At 41.7% G+C, this 16,905-nt stretch overlaps 2 gene segments (V, D, J or C); both read right to left on the bottom strand.

Annotated features, from left to right (window-relative positions):
- Positions 1-16,905, bottom strand: part of LOC126958568 (immunoglobulin heavy constant gamma 1-like) — a 510,670-nt gene that overhangs the window by 440,805 nt on the left and 52,960 nt on the right.
- On the bottom strand, positions 3,595-4,516 carry LOC126958580 (immunoglobulin heavy variable 3-73-like). The segment is given in 2 exon segments: positions 3,595-4,045; positions 4,145-4,516. Coding segments are annotated over 2 exon segments (582 nt in total).

The raw sequence follows: 16,905 nt of genomic DNA, 5'->3' as shown, positions 1-16,905 counted from the left end.
CTGGAATCTTGAGGGTTGTGGCTGCATTCCCACAGCTCTACTATGAAGTGCCCTAGTGGGGACTCTGAATGGGGGTTCCAACTCCATCTTTCCCCATCTTTGACACTGTCCTAGTAAAGGCTGTCTGTGGTGGCTCCACTTCTGCAGCAGGCTTGTTCCTGGGCATGCAGGGCTCTCTACATATCTGAAATCTAGGTAGAAGCTGCCCAGCCTCCTTCACTCTTGCATTCTGCATGTCTATCAGAATGCACTTATCCAGGCACCATTTACTGAATATAGAGTGTTTTTTCCCAATTGCTTGTTTTCGCCACCCTTAACAAAATACTAAATTGTTATATTTCTGTTTTCTATTTTGATCAATTTTTTTCTGCATGTCTGCTCTTGTACTAGTACCAAGCTGGTTTTGTTACCATGACATTACGGTGTAAAGTCGGTATCATGATGCCTCTGGCATTGTTCCTTCTGCTTAGCATTGCTTTAGCCATTCAGGATCTTTTTTGGTTCCATATAAATTTTCAATTAGATTTTTTTCTGATTCTGTGAAGAACAATGGTGACAGTTTTATGTAAATAGCATTGAATCCATGAATTCCTTTGGGCAGTATGACAATTTTTACAATATTAATTCTTCCAATCCATGAGCATGAAATGTTTTCCCATTTATCTGTGTCATTTATGATTTATTTCAGCTGTGTTTTGTAGTTCCCCTTGTAGGGATCTTTCACCTTTTTTATTATCTGTATTCTCAGGCATTTCATTTTCTTTGTGGATATTGTAAGTGGGATAGGATTGTGTTCTTGATTTTACTCTCAGCTTGGATGTGGTTGGGGTTTAGAAATGCTGGTAACTTTTGTCCCTTGATTTTGTATCCTGACACTTTAATAAAGTTGTTTATTCTAGAATTATTTCGGCAGAGTTTTTAGGATTTTCTCGGTGTAGAATTGTATCATCAGCGAAGACGGACGGATTGACTTCCTTTCCTATTTGGATCCTGTATGAGTCCATTCTCACACTGTAAAGAAACACCTGAGACTGGGTAATTTATAAAGACAAGTGTTTTAATTGGCTCACTTAGTATGATGTTGACTGTGGGTTTGTCATAGATGGCTCTTACTATTCTGACGTATGATTCTTTGATGGCTAGTCTGTTGAGGGTTTTTATCATGAGTGGATATTGGATCCTATCAAAAGCTTTCTCAGCATCTATTGACGTAATCATATGGTTTTTGCGTTTATTCTGTGTATATGGTGAATCACAGTCACTGTGGATATTGAACCAGCCTTGCATCCCAGGGGAAAAGCCCGGTTGATCATGATGTATTGTATTTTAAAGTGCTTCTGGATTCCATTTGCTAGTATTTTGTTGAGGACTTTTAGGTCTATGTTCATCAGGAATATTCATCTGATATTTTCTTTTGTCATTGTGTCTCTTCCTGATTTTGTGTGCCAAGGACACACAGTAGAGGAAAGACAGTCTTTTCAATAATGGTGTAACAACCAGGCATCCATATGCAAAAGAAATAAAATTAAGCCTTCTCTAACTCCATATAAAAATCAACTAATAATGGGTATAATACCTGAAAACATAAACTCATAAATGACAAGGAGGAAAAAAAAATCTTCCTGCCATTGATTCGGAACTGATTTCTTTGAATTTAATACCAAAGCACAGGAAAAACTATATGCAATTATGTATCTGACAAGAAGTTCTATCCAAATGTATAAATAAACCATACAACTCAATAGCAAATAGCAAATGACCTGATAAAAAAGGGCAAAAACCTGGATAGATTTTTTTTCAGAAGACAAACACATAGCTAATAGTAAATGAAAAGGCTCTCAACATTCCTCATTATCAGGGGAATTCAAATCAAAAGCACAATGCGATATCACCTCACACAAGTTAATATGGCTATTATCAGAAATGAAAAAGACAACAAATGTTAGCAAGAATGTGGGGAAAAGGGAACATTTTGTGGTGTGATTGATTACAAGTTGAAAATAAAGCTATCATGTCATCTGATGATTCCACTTCTTGTTATATATTCAAGGGAAATAAAATTATTTTGCCAGACATATTTATTGCAAGATTATAAATAACAGTGTGGATTTGTAAAATAAATTAATGACTGTAAATTGGATGAATGTATAAAGAAAATGTGTATACTTAAATAGGAATTTTATTTGGCTTTGAAAACAAGGAAATTCTGACATTTGCAGCAACACGGATGGGCCTGGAGGACATGATGCTAAGTGGAATAAGCCAGATGCAGAAAGACAAATGCTTCATGACCTCATTTACATGTGGGATCTAAACTATCCAAGTTCTTGAAAGCAGAGGGTAGGATAGTGGGTCCCAGGCCTGTGAGGAGAGGGAAATCAGGTGATGTTGGTCAAAGGTTACAGTTTCAGTAGTGCAGGGTGAATGAGTCCTGGAGATCTAATATACAGCAATGTTCCTATAGTTAATACTGTATTGTAAAAATGAGATTTGCTAAAAGGGTAGATCTTAGGTGTTCTCATAAGACACATACACACACACACAGTAAAAATAAAATGGTAGTTCTATGAGATGATAGATATACAAATTACCCCGACCATGATGAGCATTTTTCAATGTGTATCTGATATGGTTTGGATCTGTGTCCTGGACCAAATTTCATGTTGTATTATAATCCTCAATCCTGAAGGTGGGACCTGGTGGGAAGTGACTGGGTCATGGGGTGGGTCTTTCATGAATGGTTCAGCACCAACTCCTGGTGCTGTTCTCATTACAGTGCGTGGGTTCTCACAAGATCTGGGCGTCTAACAGTGTGTAGACCTCCCCCACTTCCTGTGGCTTCCACTCTGGTCATGTGATGTGCCTGCCCCTCTTTGTCTTCTGCCATGATTCTAACTTTCCTGATTCTCCCCGAAGGAGAAGCCACTGCACTTCCTGTACAGCCTGCAAAACTGTGAGCCAATTAAATATCTTTTTATTTTTTTTAATTTCTGAGTCTCAGGCATTTCTTTTTAGCCATGTGAGAATGGACCAATAACACATCAAAACATCAAGTGGAGCGCCTTAAATATATACTTTTAAAAAATCTTCTATTATACCTCAATACAAGTGAAAAAAATTAAACTTATAATAAAGAAATGCATACTTCATATTTTCTCAATAAAAATGAGAGAACATAGAAAAACTTAAGATACTTGCAACAGCTTTGCTTACAATATTCATAAAATGGAAACAAATTTAAAGTCCATCAACAGGAAAACAGATCAATGTACTGTCATTTATTTACTTAATGGGCTGACTCAGATATAAAATCTCTGTCCTTTCTCTGTGTCTCCATATATAGATGAAAACTTTGAGGTTTCATATCAGAGTCAGTTCATTAATTGAATAAATGACAATATGTTGATCTAATTTTATACATTAAATAGCATGAATTAACCTCAAATATAGCAAAAGTAGCCATGACCAAAAAAAAAAGTCTATAATGTTAGATTCCATTTATATGAAGTTCAAAGCAGAAAAACATGGGTCTACAGTGCCAGAAATCAAAACATTTTCCCATGCAGGTGTTGACCGCAGGCACAGCGGAAGACCTGTGTTGGGGGATGGACTTGCTCTTCAGTTACCCGGGACCTGTCCTATCTTCAGTGGGTCCCGGGCGCCCCCTGGTGGCCACGCGCACCCCTGCAAGGTGGTTTGTGTCTGGGCTCACACTGACCTCCCCTCACTGTGTGTTTAGTACAGTAATACAGGGCTGTGTCCTCGGTTTTCAGGCTGCTCATTTGCAGATACAGCGTGTTCTTTGAATCATCTCTTGAGATGGTGAATCTGCCTTTCACAGCCGCAGCATATTCTGTCGTGTAACTGTTAGCTTTGTTTCTTATTAAACCTACCCACTCTAGCCCTTTCCCTTGAGCCTGGCGGACCCAGTGCATGTAGTAGTTACTGAAGGTGAATCCAGAGGCTGCACAGGAGAGTCTCAGGGACCCGCCAGGCTGGACCAAGCCTCCCCCAGACTCCACCAGCTGCACCTCACACTGGACACCTGCAAACACAGAAACACCAAGGTCAGAAACCGCCACACATATCCACTGTTTCTCTCACTCATGTCCATTCACACCCAATCTATTTCTCCATGAATCACCTTTTAGAATAGCAACAAGGAAAATCCAGCTCAGCCCAAACTCCATGGTGAGTCCTCTGTGTTTAGTGCTGATCACTGAGTGGAAACGCCTGGGAATCCCGGGGCTGGGGCTCCTCTCCCAGAGCTGCAGGGTCAGGGCTGGGCTGCTTTTCATCAGCAATGGGAGGGACCCCATTTGCATGTCTCCTACTATATAGTGAGTTCTGGAAGGGATGCCTCAGAGTGGGCTGTGTCCCAGAGTGGATGTGAGTGATTATATGTCATAAATAATTAATTCTCATTGACATGTCTACTTTTAGATGCACATGAATTATGCTCCGTGAGAGTCAAATTTTCCTTCATTTACAGATATGAATGTAAACCCCCAAGCATGGAGGGGTCATGTGACATGTCTAAGAGCTCAATCTGGTAAGAGCTATTCTCAGTGTCTGGCCTGTGTTTCTCAGGGCTGGATCCAACTGCTCCCTAAATTAACTCTAGGACACAGCAAGAAATTTCCAGTGAGGTTTACAAAATCTTCTTAATATAATGATATCATGATATAATTTGGTTGTATCTTAGTGTTTTTCTAAACAATACAGAAAAACTGAGGATTAATTTGCATGTGTATTCAGAAGTCTATGGCTTTTCTTGTATTATTTTTCTCAGTCTTTTTCTACAAAATTATACTTTTATTTTTAATAAGGTAATATTGGCAAATTATAATCTTCACCTAATATGTTCTCAATTTGACAAATACTGACATAATCATCACCATTCACAGAGAAAACAAACCAATTCACCTCACAATTTTCTCTTTTTCTCCTGCAATTTCCCCTTCCTCCACCTTCCCTCCTCTTACCATTGAGAAGTCAGTTAGGGATCTTTTCTATGTAACTTGCAATGAGTATTCACTGTGTACAGTTTATAAAACATAATCACATGTATGTGATTTGATTAATTATACTCATCATATGTACTTGTGAACTGAACCACGCTGTTGATCATATCCAACACTAATTGATTGCAGTAGTAGGTACTATTCCAATAAACGACTTTTCCACAATTTGTTTACTGATAAAGCTGCTGATTAATATTTAGATTTTCAGTTTGTGTATTTCAAATAAAGCTGCTGCCCAGCTTAGAGAAGCACACAGCTGAGAAACATGTTCTTAATCTTACAACAACATGAACAACAGCTAAACTGGTTAAGTTGCAAAAGAACCAATTTGCTTTAATATATCAGGTAATTAGTTATAGCACCTGCGTGTTTGTCAGTGTATGCGAGAGAAAGAGGGAGGAAAGGAGACTGAAAAAAGATAATTATTAATTTATGAAATCTTCAAGTACAGGGACTTTATTCCTAATGAATGGGCTCCACTTAAGTTCAAGTTGAGGTTGAAGAGCCTAACATATGGCTATATATTTATAATATAAATATTATTCTCTAAACACAAAAACACTCATGTAGGGAAAAGAGAGATCAGACCATTACTGTATCTACGTAGAAAGGAAAGACATAAGAAATTCCATTTTGACCTGTACCTTGAACAATTGCTTTGCTAAGATGAGGTTAATTTGTAACTTTGCCCCAGTCACTTTGCCTCAGCCACTTTGCCCCAACTTTGAGCTCACAAAAACATGTGTTGTATGGAATCAAGGTTTAAGGGCTGTGCAGGACGTGCCTTGTTAACAAAATGCTTACAAGCAGTATGCCTGATAAAAGTCTTCGCCATTCTCTAGTCTCAATAAACCAGAGGCACAATGTACTGTGAAAAGCTGCAGGGACCTCTGCCTTGGAAAGCTGGGTATTATCCAAGGTTTCTCCCCATGTGATAGTCTGAAATATGGCCTCATGGGACGAGAAAGACCTGCCCATCCCCCAGCCTGACACCCATAAAGGGTCTGTGCCGAGGTGGATTAGTGAAAGAGGAAAACCTCTTGCAGTTGAGTTAGAGGAAGGTCACTGTCTCCTGCCTGCCCCTGGGAACTGAATGTCTAGGTATAAACCCCGATTGTACATTTCTTCACTTCTGAGATAGGAGAAAAGCCGCCCTATGGCGGGAGATGAGACATGTTGGCAGCAATGCTGCTTTGTTATTCTTTACTCCACTAAGATGTTTGGGCAAGAAGGAAACACAAATCTGGCCTATGTGCGCATCCAGGCATAGTACCTCCCCTTGAACTTAATTATGACATTGATTCTTTTGCTCACATTTTTTTTGCTGACCTTCTTCTTATTATCACCCTGCTCTCCTACCACATTTCTCTTGCTGAGATAATGAAAATAATAATAAAGACTGAGGGAACTCAGAGACCGGTGCTGGTGCAGGTCCTCCGTATGCTGAGTATCAGTCTCCTGGGCCCACTGTTGTTTCTCTATACTTTGTCTCTGTGTCTTATTTCTTTTCTCAGTCATTCATCACACCTGATGAGATATACCCACAGGTGTGGAGGGGCAGGCCACCCCTTCATCTGTCACCGAATGTGGGTGCCTTTCTCTAGGGTGAAGGTACGCTAAGAACATGAGCATTGAGGACAGTCGACGAGAGATTCCCGAGTATGTCCACGGTGAGCCTTGCGGTAAGCTTGTGCACTCAGGGGAATCCAGGGTAACAATGGGGCGAACTGAAAGTAAATGTGCCTCTTGTCTCAGCTTCATTAAAGTTCTCTTAGGAAGAGGGGGAGTTAAAGCTTCTACAGAAAATCTAATTACGCTATTTCACACAATAGAACAATTCTACCCATGGTTTCCAGAACAGGGAACTTTAGATCTAAAAGATTGGGAACAAATTGGCAAAGAATTAAAACAAGCAAGTAGAGAAGGTAAAATCATCCCACTTACAGTATGGAATGATTGGGCCATCATTAAAGCAACTTTAGTACCGTTTCAAATAGAAGAAGATAGCGTTTCAGTTTCTGATGCCCCTAAAAGCTGTGTAATAGATTGTGAAGAGGCAGGGACAGACTTCAAGAAAGGAATGGAAATTTCACATTGTAAAAATGTAGCAGAGCCGGTGATGGCTTGATCAATGCAAAATGTTGACTATAATCAATTACAGGAGGTGATATATCCTGAATCATCAAAATTGAGGGAAGGAGGTCCAGAATTATTTGGGCCATCAGAGTCGAAACCACGATGGCCATCGACTCCTCCTCCCGCAGTTCAGATGCCTGTGACATTAAAATCTCAAATGCAGTTTAGACAAGTACAAACCCCAAGAGAATATCAAGTAGAAAAGGATAGAGTTTCTATCCCAGCAATGCCCGTCCGGACACAGTATCCACAATATCAGTCGGTAGAAAATAAAACCCAACCACTGGTAGGTTATCAATACTGGCCGCCAGCCGAATTTCAGTATCGGCCGCCTCCAGAGGTTCAGTATAGATCTCAGGCGGTGTGTCCTGTGCCAAATAGCAAGGCACTGTATCAGCAACCCACGGCGACGGCGTTTGATCCTACAGCACCCCCTAGTGGACAAGGTAGTACACTGCATGAAACCATTGATACTGCCGGAAAACAGGGAGATCTGGAGGCATGGCAGTACTCGGTAACTTTACAACTGATACCGGCTGGGAAAGGGAGTCAAGCAGGAGCGTCTGCCCCAACTGAGCCTAGATATGAATCTTTCACCATGAAAATGTTAAAAGATATGAAGGAAGGAGTTAAACAACATGGACTCAACTCTCCTTATATGAGAACATTATTAGATTCCATTGCTCATGGAAATAGACTTATTCCTTATGATTGGGAAATTTTGGCTAAATCTTCCATTTCACCCTCTCAGTTTCTACAGTTTAAAACCCGGTGGATGGATGGAGTACAAGAACAGGTACGGAAAAATCAGGTCACTTATCCTGTTGTTAATATAGATGCAGACCAATTGCTAGGAACAGGTCCAAATTGGAGCACTATTAACCAACAATCAGTAATGCAGAATGAGGCTACTGAACAACTAAGGGCTATGTGCCTCAGGGCCTGGGAAAAAATTCAGGACCCAGGAGCCACCTGCCCTTCTTTTAATTCAATCAGACGAGGCTCTAAAAAGCCACATCCAGACTTTGTAGCAAGGTTGCAAGATGCCGTTCAAAAATCTATTGCAGATGATAATGCCCAAAAAGTTGTTGTTGTAGAAATAATGGCTTATCAAAATGCAAATCCAGAATTTCAATCGGCCATAAAACCATTAAGAGGAAAAGTTCCAGCAGGAGCTGATGTAATTACAGAATATGTGAAGGCTTGTGATGGGATTGGAGGAGCTATGCATAAGGCAATGCTAATGGCTCAAGCAATTACAGGCATTGCTTTAGGAGGACAAGTTAGAACGTTTGGGGGAAAATGTTATAATTGTGGTCAAATTGGTCATCTAAAAAAGAATTGACCAGTCTTAAATAAACAGAGTTAAAATAAAGAGCCACCTGACCTATGTCCAAGATGTGGAGAAGGAAAACATTGGGCTAAGGAATGTCATTCTAAATTTGATAAAAATGGGCAACCGTTGTTGGAACAGGAAGAGGGGCCAGCCTCAGGTCCTGCAACAAAGTGGGGCATTTCTGATTCAGCCGTTTGTTCCTCAGGGTTTTCAGGGACAACAACCTCCACAGCAAATATCACCATCTCAGGGAGTCAGCCAATTACAACAATACAACTGCTGTCCCCTGCCACAGCAGGCAGCGCAGCAGGAGATTTATGTTCTACTCAAAGGGTTTCTTTGCTCCCTGGAGAGCCCCCACAAAAGATTCCTACAGGGATATATGGCCCACTGCCAGAAGGGATGGTAGGCCTTCAAGTCTAAATCTGAAGGGAGTCCGAATTCGTACTGGGGTAATTGATTCAGATTATAAAGGGGAAATTCAGTTAGTGATCAGCTCCACTGTTCCCTGAAGTGCCAATCCAGGCGATAGACTTGCTCAATTACTGCTTTTGCCTTATATTAAAATTGGGGATAGCAAAACAAAAAGAATAGAAGGGTTTGGAAGTACCAATCCTGCTGGAAAAGCTGCTTACTGGGCTAGTCAGGTCTCAGAGAATAGACCTGTGTGCACAGTCACTATTCAGGGAAAGCAGCTGAAGAATTAGTGGATACTGGGGCTGATGTTTCTATCACTGCCTTAAATCAGTGGCCAAAAAATTGGCCTAAACAAAAGCCTGTTACAGGACTTGTCAGTGTGGGCACCGCCTCAGAAGTGTATCACAGTGCCATGATTTTACATCTTCTAGGACCTGATAATCAAGAGAGTACAGTCCAGCCTGTGATTATTTATATTCCAATTAATTTATGGGGCTGAGACTTGTTACAACGGTGGCATGCAGAGATTACTATTCCAGTCTCCCTATACAGCCCACCAGTCAAAGAATCATGGCTAAAATGGGATATCAACCTGGCAAAGGACTAGGGAAGAATGGAGAAGGCATTAAAACGTCCCAATTGAGGCTGAGGGAAATTCAGAAAGAAAAGGATATGGCATCCTTTTTAAGAGTGGCCACTGTAGAGCCTCCAAAACCCATTCCATTAACTTGGAAAACAGAAAAGCCTGTGTGGGTAAATCAGTGGCCACTACCAAAACAAAAGCTGGAGGCTTTACATTATCAGCAAAGGAACAATTAGAAAAGGGATGTATTGAGCCTTCATTTTCACCTTGGAATTCTCCTGTGTTTATATTGCAGAAAAAATCTGGCAGATGGCGCATACTAACTGACTTAAGAGTCGTTAATGCAGTAATTCAACCTACGGGGCCTCTCCAACCTGGGCTGCCCTCTCCGGCCATGATCCCCAAAGATTGGCCTTTAATTATAATTGATTTAAAGGATTGCTTTTTTTTACCATTCGTCTGGAAAAACAGGATTTTGAAAATTTTGCTTTTACTATACCAGCCATAAATAATAAAGAACTAGCCACCAGGTTTCAGTGGATAGTCTCACCTCAGGGAATGCTTCATAGTCCAACTATTTGTCAGACTTTTGCAGCTCAAGTTCTTCAGCCAGTTAGAGGCGGGTTTTCAGACTGTTACATCATTCATTGTGTTGATGATATTTTGTGTGCTGCGGAAACGAGAGACAAATTAATTGACCGTCACACATTTCTGCAGACAGAGGTTGCAAACCCAGGACTGACAATAGCATCTGGTAAGATTCAAACCTCCACTCCTTTCCATTACTTGGGAATGCAGGTAGAGGAAAGAAAAATTAAACCACAAAAAATAGAAATAAGAAAAGACACATTAAAAACATTAAGTGACTTTCAAAAATTGCTAGGAGATACTAATTGGATTCGGCCAACTCTAGGCACCCCTACTTATGCCATGTCAAATTTGTTCTCTATCTTGAGAGGAGATCCGGACTCGAATAGTAAAAGAACATTAACTCCAGAGGCATCTAAAGAAATTGAATTAGTTGAAGAAAAAATTCGGTCTGCACAAGTAAATAGATCACTTAGCTCCACTCCAACTTTTGATTTTTGCTACTGTAAATTCTTCAACAGGTATTATTGTTCAAAATGCAGATCTTGTGGAGTGGTCCTTCCTTCCTCACAGTACAATTAAGACTTTTACATTGTACTTAGATCAAATGGCTACATTAATTGGTCAGACAAGACTACGAATAGTAAAATTGTGTGGAAGTGACCCAGATAAAAATCATTGTTTCTTTAAATAAGGAACAGCTTAGACAAGCCTCTATCAATTCTGCTGCATGGCAGATTGGTCTTGCTGATTTTGTGGGAATCATTGACAATCATTACCCAAAACCAAAAATCTTCCAGTTTTTAAAATTGTCTACTTGGATTTTACCTAAAATTACCAGACATAAACCTTTAGAAAATGCTCTGACGGTGTTTACTGATGGTTCCAGCAATGGAAAAGCTGCTTACACCGGGCCGAAAGAACAGGTCACTGAAACTCAAGATCACTCAGCTCAAAGAGCAGAGATGGTTGCTGTCATTTCAGTGTTACAAGATTTTAATCAGCCTATTAACATTGTTTCATATTCTGCATATGTAGTACAGGCTACAAAGGATGTCGAGACAGCCCTAATCAAATATAGTATGGATGATCAGTTAAATCAGTTGTTTAATCCGTTACAAAAAACTGTAAGAAAAAGAAATTTCTCATTTTATATTACTGATATTTGAGCACATACTAATTCACCAGGGCCTTTAACTAAGGTAAATGAACAAGCTGACTTGCTAGTATCATCTGCCTTCATGGAAGCACAAGAACTTCATGCCCTGACTCATGTAAATGCAACAGGACTAAAAAATAAATTGGATATCACGTGGAAACAGGCAAAAAATATTGTACAACACTGTCCTCAGTGTCAAGTCCTACACCTGCCCACTCAGGAGGTAGGAGTTAATCCCAGAGGTCTATGTCCTAATGCGTTACGGCAAATGGATGTCACACACGTACCTTCATTTGCAAAACTGTCATTTGTCCATGTGACAGTTGATACTTATTCACATTTCATATGGGCAACCTGCCAGACAGGAGAAAGTAATTCCCATGCTAAAAGATACTTCTTATCTTGTTTTGCTGTCATGGGAGTTCCAGAAAAAATTAAAACAGATAATGGGCCAAGATACTGTAATAAAGCATTTCAAAAATTCTTAAATCAGTGGAAAATTACCATACAAGAATCCCTTATAATTCCCAAGGATAGGCCATAGTTGAAAGAAGTAATAGAACATTCAAAGCTCAATTGGTTAAACAAAAAAAGGAAAAAAAGGCCGGGCGCGGTGGCTCAAGCCTATAATCCCAGCACTTTGGGAGGCCGAGACGGGCGGATCACGAGGTCAGGAGATCGAGACCATCCTGGCTAACCCGGTGAAACCCCGTCTCTACTAAAAAATACAAAAAAAAAAAAACTAGCCGGGCGAGGTGGCGGGCGCCTGTAGTCCCAGCTACTCGGGAGGCTGAGGCAGGAGAATGGCGTAGACCCGGGAGGCGGAGCTTGCAGTGAGCTGAGATCCGGCCACTGCACTCCAGCCTGGGCGACAGAGCAAGACTCCGTCTCCAAAAAAAAAAAAAAAAAAAAAAAAAAAAAGGAAAAAGAGAGTAAGGAGTATAACACTCCCCAGATGCAACTTAATCTAGCACTCTGTACTTTAAATTTTTTAAACATTTATAGAAATCAGACCACTACTTCTGCAGAACATTTTACAGGTAAAAAGAACAGCCCACATGAGGGAAAACTGATCTGGTGGAAAGACATCAAAATTAAGACATGGGAAATAGGGAAGGTTATAACATGGGGGAGAGGTTTTGCTTGTGTTTCACCAGGAGAAAATCAGCTTCCTGTTTGGATACCCACTAGACATTTAAAGTTCTACAATGAACCCATCAGAGATGCAAAGAAAAGTGCCTCCGCAGAGACGGAAAACCTGCAATCGAGCATCATCAACTCCCCAGGTGAACAAAATGGTGATATCAGAAGAACAGATGAAGTTGCCATCGACCAAGAAAGTGGAGCTGCTGACCTGGGCCCAACTAAAGAAGCTGACACAGTTAGCTGAAAAAAGCCCGATGAACACAAGGGTAACACAAGCTCCAGAGAATATGCTGCTTGCAGGTTTAATGATTGTATCAACAGTGGTAAGTCTCCCTATGTCTGCAGAAGCAGCTGCAGCTAATTATACTTACTGGGCCTATGTGCCTTTCCCACCCTTAATCCGGGCAGTCATTTGGATGGATAATCCTATTGAAATATATGCTAATAATAGTGCATGGGTACCAGGCCCCACAGATGACAGTGGCCCTGGCCAACCTGAAGAAGAAGGAATGATGATAAACATTTCCATTGGGTATCATTATCATCCTATTTGCCTGGGAAGGCACTGGAATGCTTAATGCCTACAACCCAAAATTGGTTGGTAGAAGTACCCACTGTCAGTCCCACCAGTAAATTGACTTATCACATGGTAAATGGAATGTCACTTGGGTCACAAATAAATAATTTACAGGACTCTTCTTATCAAAGATCATTAAAATTTAGGCCTAAGGGAAAACCTTGCCACAAGGAAATTCCCAAAGAATCAAAAGACCCAGAAGTCTTAGTTTGGGAAGAACGTGTGGCTGATACTGCGGTGGTATTACGAAAAAACGAATTTGGAACTATTATAGACTGGGCCCCTCGAGGCCAATTATATTATGATTGTACGGGCCAGAATCACTCATGTTCACAGGCCCCATCTCTCTGGCCCACTAATCCGCCCTATGATAGTGATTTAACTGAAAGGCTGGAGCAGGTTTATAGAAGGTTAGAATCACCCTATCCATGGAAATGGGGTGTCTACCATTTAAATAGACTACAATGAAATACACGAATTACTTGTCTTCTGCGCCTGCTTGTTGCACTTCACATATGGTCCTCTAGAGTCATGCATGCTGTTGCAAATGAACATTACTCCATTGGGTACATACTGCATTTTCTTTAGTAATTCATCCATTGATGGTAATTTAGGATGTTTCCACATCGTTACTATCATAAATATTCCTGCAATGAACATAGGGGTGCAGATGTCTCTTTCTCATACTGATTTTACTTCCTTTGGATACATGGCCAACAGTGGGGTTGATGGATACTATGGTAGGTTTTTTTTTTATGTTTTGAGGAACTTCATAGTATTCTTCATCATGTCTGTACTAATTGACGTTTTCAGTAATAGTATACATGGGCTCCCTTTACTCCACATCTGCCCCAATACTGGTTATCTTTCATCTTCTTTAAAAATAGCTATTCTAACAGGTATGGGGTGATAATTTATTGTAGATTAAATTTGAATTTTTAAAATTATTACTTCTATTTAACATTTTTATATATCTATATGTCATTTGTACATATTTTTTGAAAAATGTGTATTCAAGTCATTTGCCTATTTATTAATAGGATCATTTGGTAGTTGTTGTCCTCACAAGACACAGCATCAGCTGCATGTATCCTGGACTCATTGCCAATGCACAACACAGATACAATGCCACCATGAATGCACTGGACTCAAGGATACTGCAAATTCCAAAATTGGTGTCCCCAAAACAGGAGCCCGGGAACACACCAAAGCAGCATCTCTGCATGTCCCTGAAGCCAGAGATGCACACAGTGCCACCACGGTAATACATAGCACTATCTTCAGCTCTCAGGCTGTTCACTTGTAGATACAGTGATTTCTTGGCATCATCTCTGGAGATGGTGAATGGACCCTTCACAGAGTCCGCATAGCTTGTGCTGCCTCCACTACTACTCAAAAATGAGACCTACTCCAGCCCTTTCCCTGGAGCCTGGTGGACCCAGCTCATCCAGTACCTACAAAAGGTGAATCCAGAGGCTGCAAGGGAAAGTCTCACGTATGCCCCAGGCTACAACAAGCTTCCCAAAGACTCCACCAGCTGCATGTCACACTGGACACCTGCAAATACGGAGACAACCTGGTCAGAACCTGCCACACATATCCACTGTTTCTCTCACTCATGACCACTCACACTCAATATCGCTAGTTCTCCATGAGCCATCTTTTAAAGTAGCAATAAGGAAAACCCAGCTGAGACCAAACTCCATAGTGAGTCCTCTGTGTTCAGAGACCTGACCACCAAAAGGAAACTCCCGGTACTTCTGGACTGGGGCTCTTCTCCCATAGACACAGGCAAGGTTGGTTTTCATCAGGACAGGGAGGGCCCTATTTGTGTGTCTCCTCCTCTATAGCAAGCTCTGGGTTGGGACACCAGAGGAGAGAGCCATGTCCAGAGCAGATGTGAGACTCCTGGAGCAGCTTAGTGTCAATGACAGCATCTGAGAAAATATAATTTCTTATTATGTGATTTTGCCATTAAAATTACTTAGCAAGTATTATTTCATTTTTTACATATTTGTACAAATAGAAATATAACTGCATTAAGCAAACTAACTGCTGCATTTTAGAATCTTCCAAAAAATTGAGATAGACCTGGGGTTTATTCATTGTACATTCAGAAATATCTGACTTTTTATGTGATTTATACATGTATTTATTTGTAATAGCTTGAATAATATAAAATTTTAATAACACACGAAATGTACAATTTGGAAATTATTGATGTAACCATCACAATTATTAAGATAGAAAACAAATCAATTACCCTCAACATTTTTTCTTGTTCTCTTGCAACTCCTCCTTCCTCCCTCTTTTCTCTCACCTTTTCGCCATTCAACTACCGACCTTCATGTTACTTTAGCTTCTATTTTGTAGAATGTATAAGAATGCAGTCATACAGGATGTAGTATTTTTTGGCTTATTTTACTTATATGTACTTGTGAATTTAGTTCCTTTATGAGTCTATCAAACTTTTGTTATTTAAAATGATGAGCAGCGTTCCAATGAAAAAAAACTTTTTTTGTTTGTTTGTTTTTTTGAGACGAAGTCTCACTCTGTCGGCCACGCTGGAGTGCAGTGGCGCAATCTCGGCTCACTGCAAATTCTGCCTCCCAGTTACAAGCGATTCTTCCGCCTCGGCCTCCTGAGTAGCTGGGATTACAGCATCCGCCACAACGCCCAGTAATTTTTGTATTTTTAGTAGAGACAGAGTTTCACTATGTTGGTCAGGATGTTCTCCAACTCCTGACCTCGTGATCCGCCGCCTCAGCCTCTCAAAATGCTGGGATTACAGGCATGAGCCACCGCGCCCAGCCAAATTTGTTAAATTCGTGTTTAATCTGACATCCTTCTGGATTTGCTGACACTAGAATATAAAAAAAAAAAATTTCCAAGTCTTACGTACAGCCAAAACTAAACCAAAAATTTCCCGTCACTAAGCTACACCTACCACTGGATTTTTAACTGACAAAAGATGAGCCTGAGAGAAATCACAAAAGCAGCTAATTCAAAGAAAAGCCCTTTTTCTTACTCAGCTGAACCTAAGACCACAATTACTGCAAAGGCAGCTTCTCCAACTCCTGAGCTTAAGAGATCCGCCCGCCTCGGCCACCCAAAGTGCTGGGATTCCAGGCCTGAGCCCCGCGCCCGGCCAGCGAAGGCAACATCTAAAAACCTTCTCACCTCCTGTCACCAATCCAGTGACAAAATCCCGAGTTTTCAGAGGACGTGGCAAGACCAGCACAAAACACTGACTCCCAGGAGCTCCCGACGTCGCTGGCGCCTCAGCGGGCAGCAGCCGCTCCAAGCTCGGACCCGCAGGCGCTGGCGGAAGGGCCTTCCCGGGGGCGTCGGGCACCAGCTGCAGCCCTTGGCTCCCCGTTGGTGGCTCCGTGTCCTTCCCCAGAGGCGCCAGCGCGAGGTCCTCACACCCAGGCGACTCAGCGGCGCCCCAACAGGGCGGCGCCCCAGCAGCCCCGCACCCCAGCAGCTCCCCCTAGCAGGGCGTCGCCCCAGCGCCCGCGCCCATCCGCGAGAACTGAGCATGTGCAGGCCCGAGCCTCCTCCTGGAGGAGGCCAGCCAGGATGGCGCCTCCTCGCTCCCAGCAGGCGCCCCGACGCGGCCCGCGCAGAGCCCAGCAACCAGAACAGCGCGAGCCTGCGGCGGCGGTGGCCGGGGCGGATGCGGCCCGGGCTCCTCCACCTTCCCGGTAGCCAGCAGCAGCTCATGCCGCCCACCTTCCCCTGGCCAGGTCTTCCTGAAGCTGGGGCCAGAGGGCGCAGCGGGAGGTCCCAAGGGTCCTTTTCAGAAGACAGGCTTTTTATGAATTTTAACACAATATGTACAAGCTGTGTTCATTCATTAACTCTACTTCCGTCATACACTGGCAACCTGTTTAACACCTGGAAAGATTAGATGTTATAAATAGGACTTGTTCATCC

Source organism: Macaca thibetana, chromosome 7 (genome assembly GCF_024542745.1).
Source record: "Macaca thibetana thibetana isolate TM-01 chromosome 7, ASM2454274v1, whole genome shotgun sequence".
NCBI classification, from domain to species: Eukaryota; Metazoa; Chordata; class Mammalia; order Primates; family Cercopithecidae; genus Macaca; species Macaca thibetana.
Note: the sequence above shows the minus strand (reverse complement) of the source record. Positions and strands in the feature narration are given on the sequence as shown.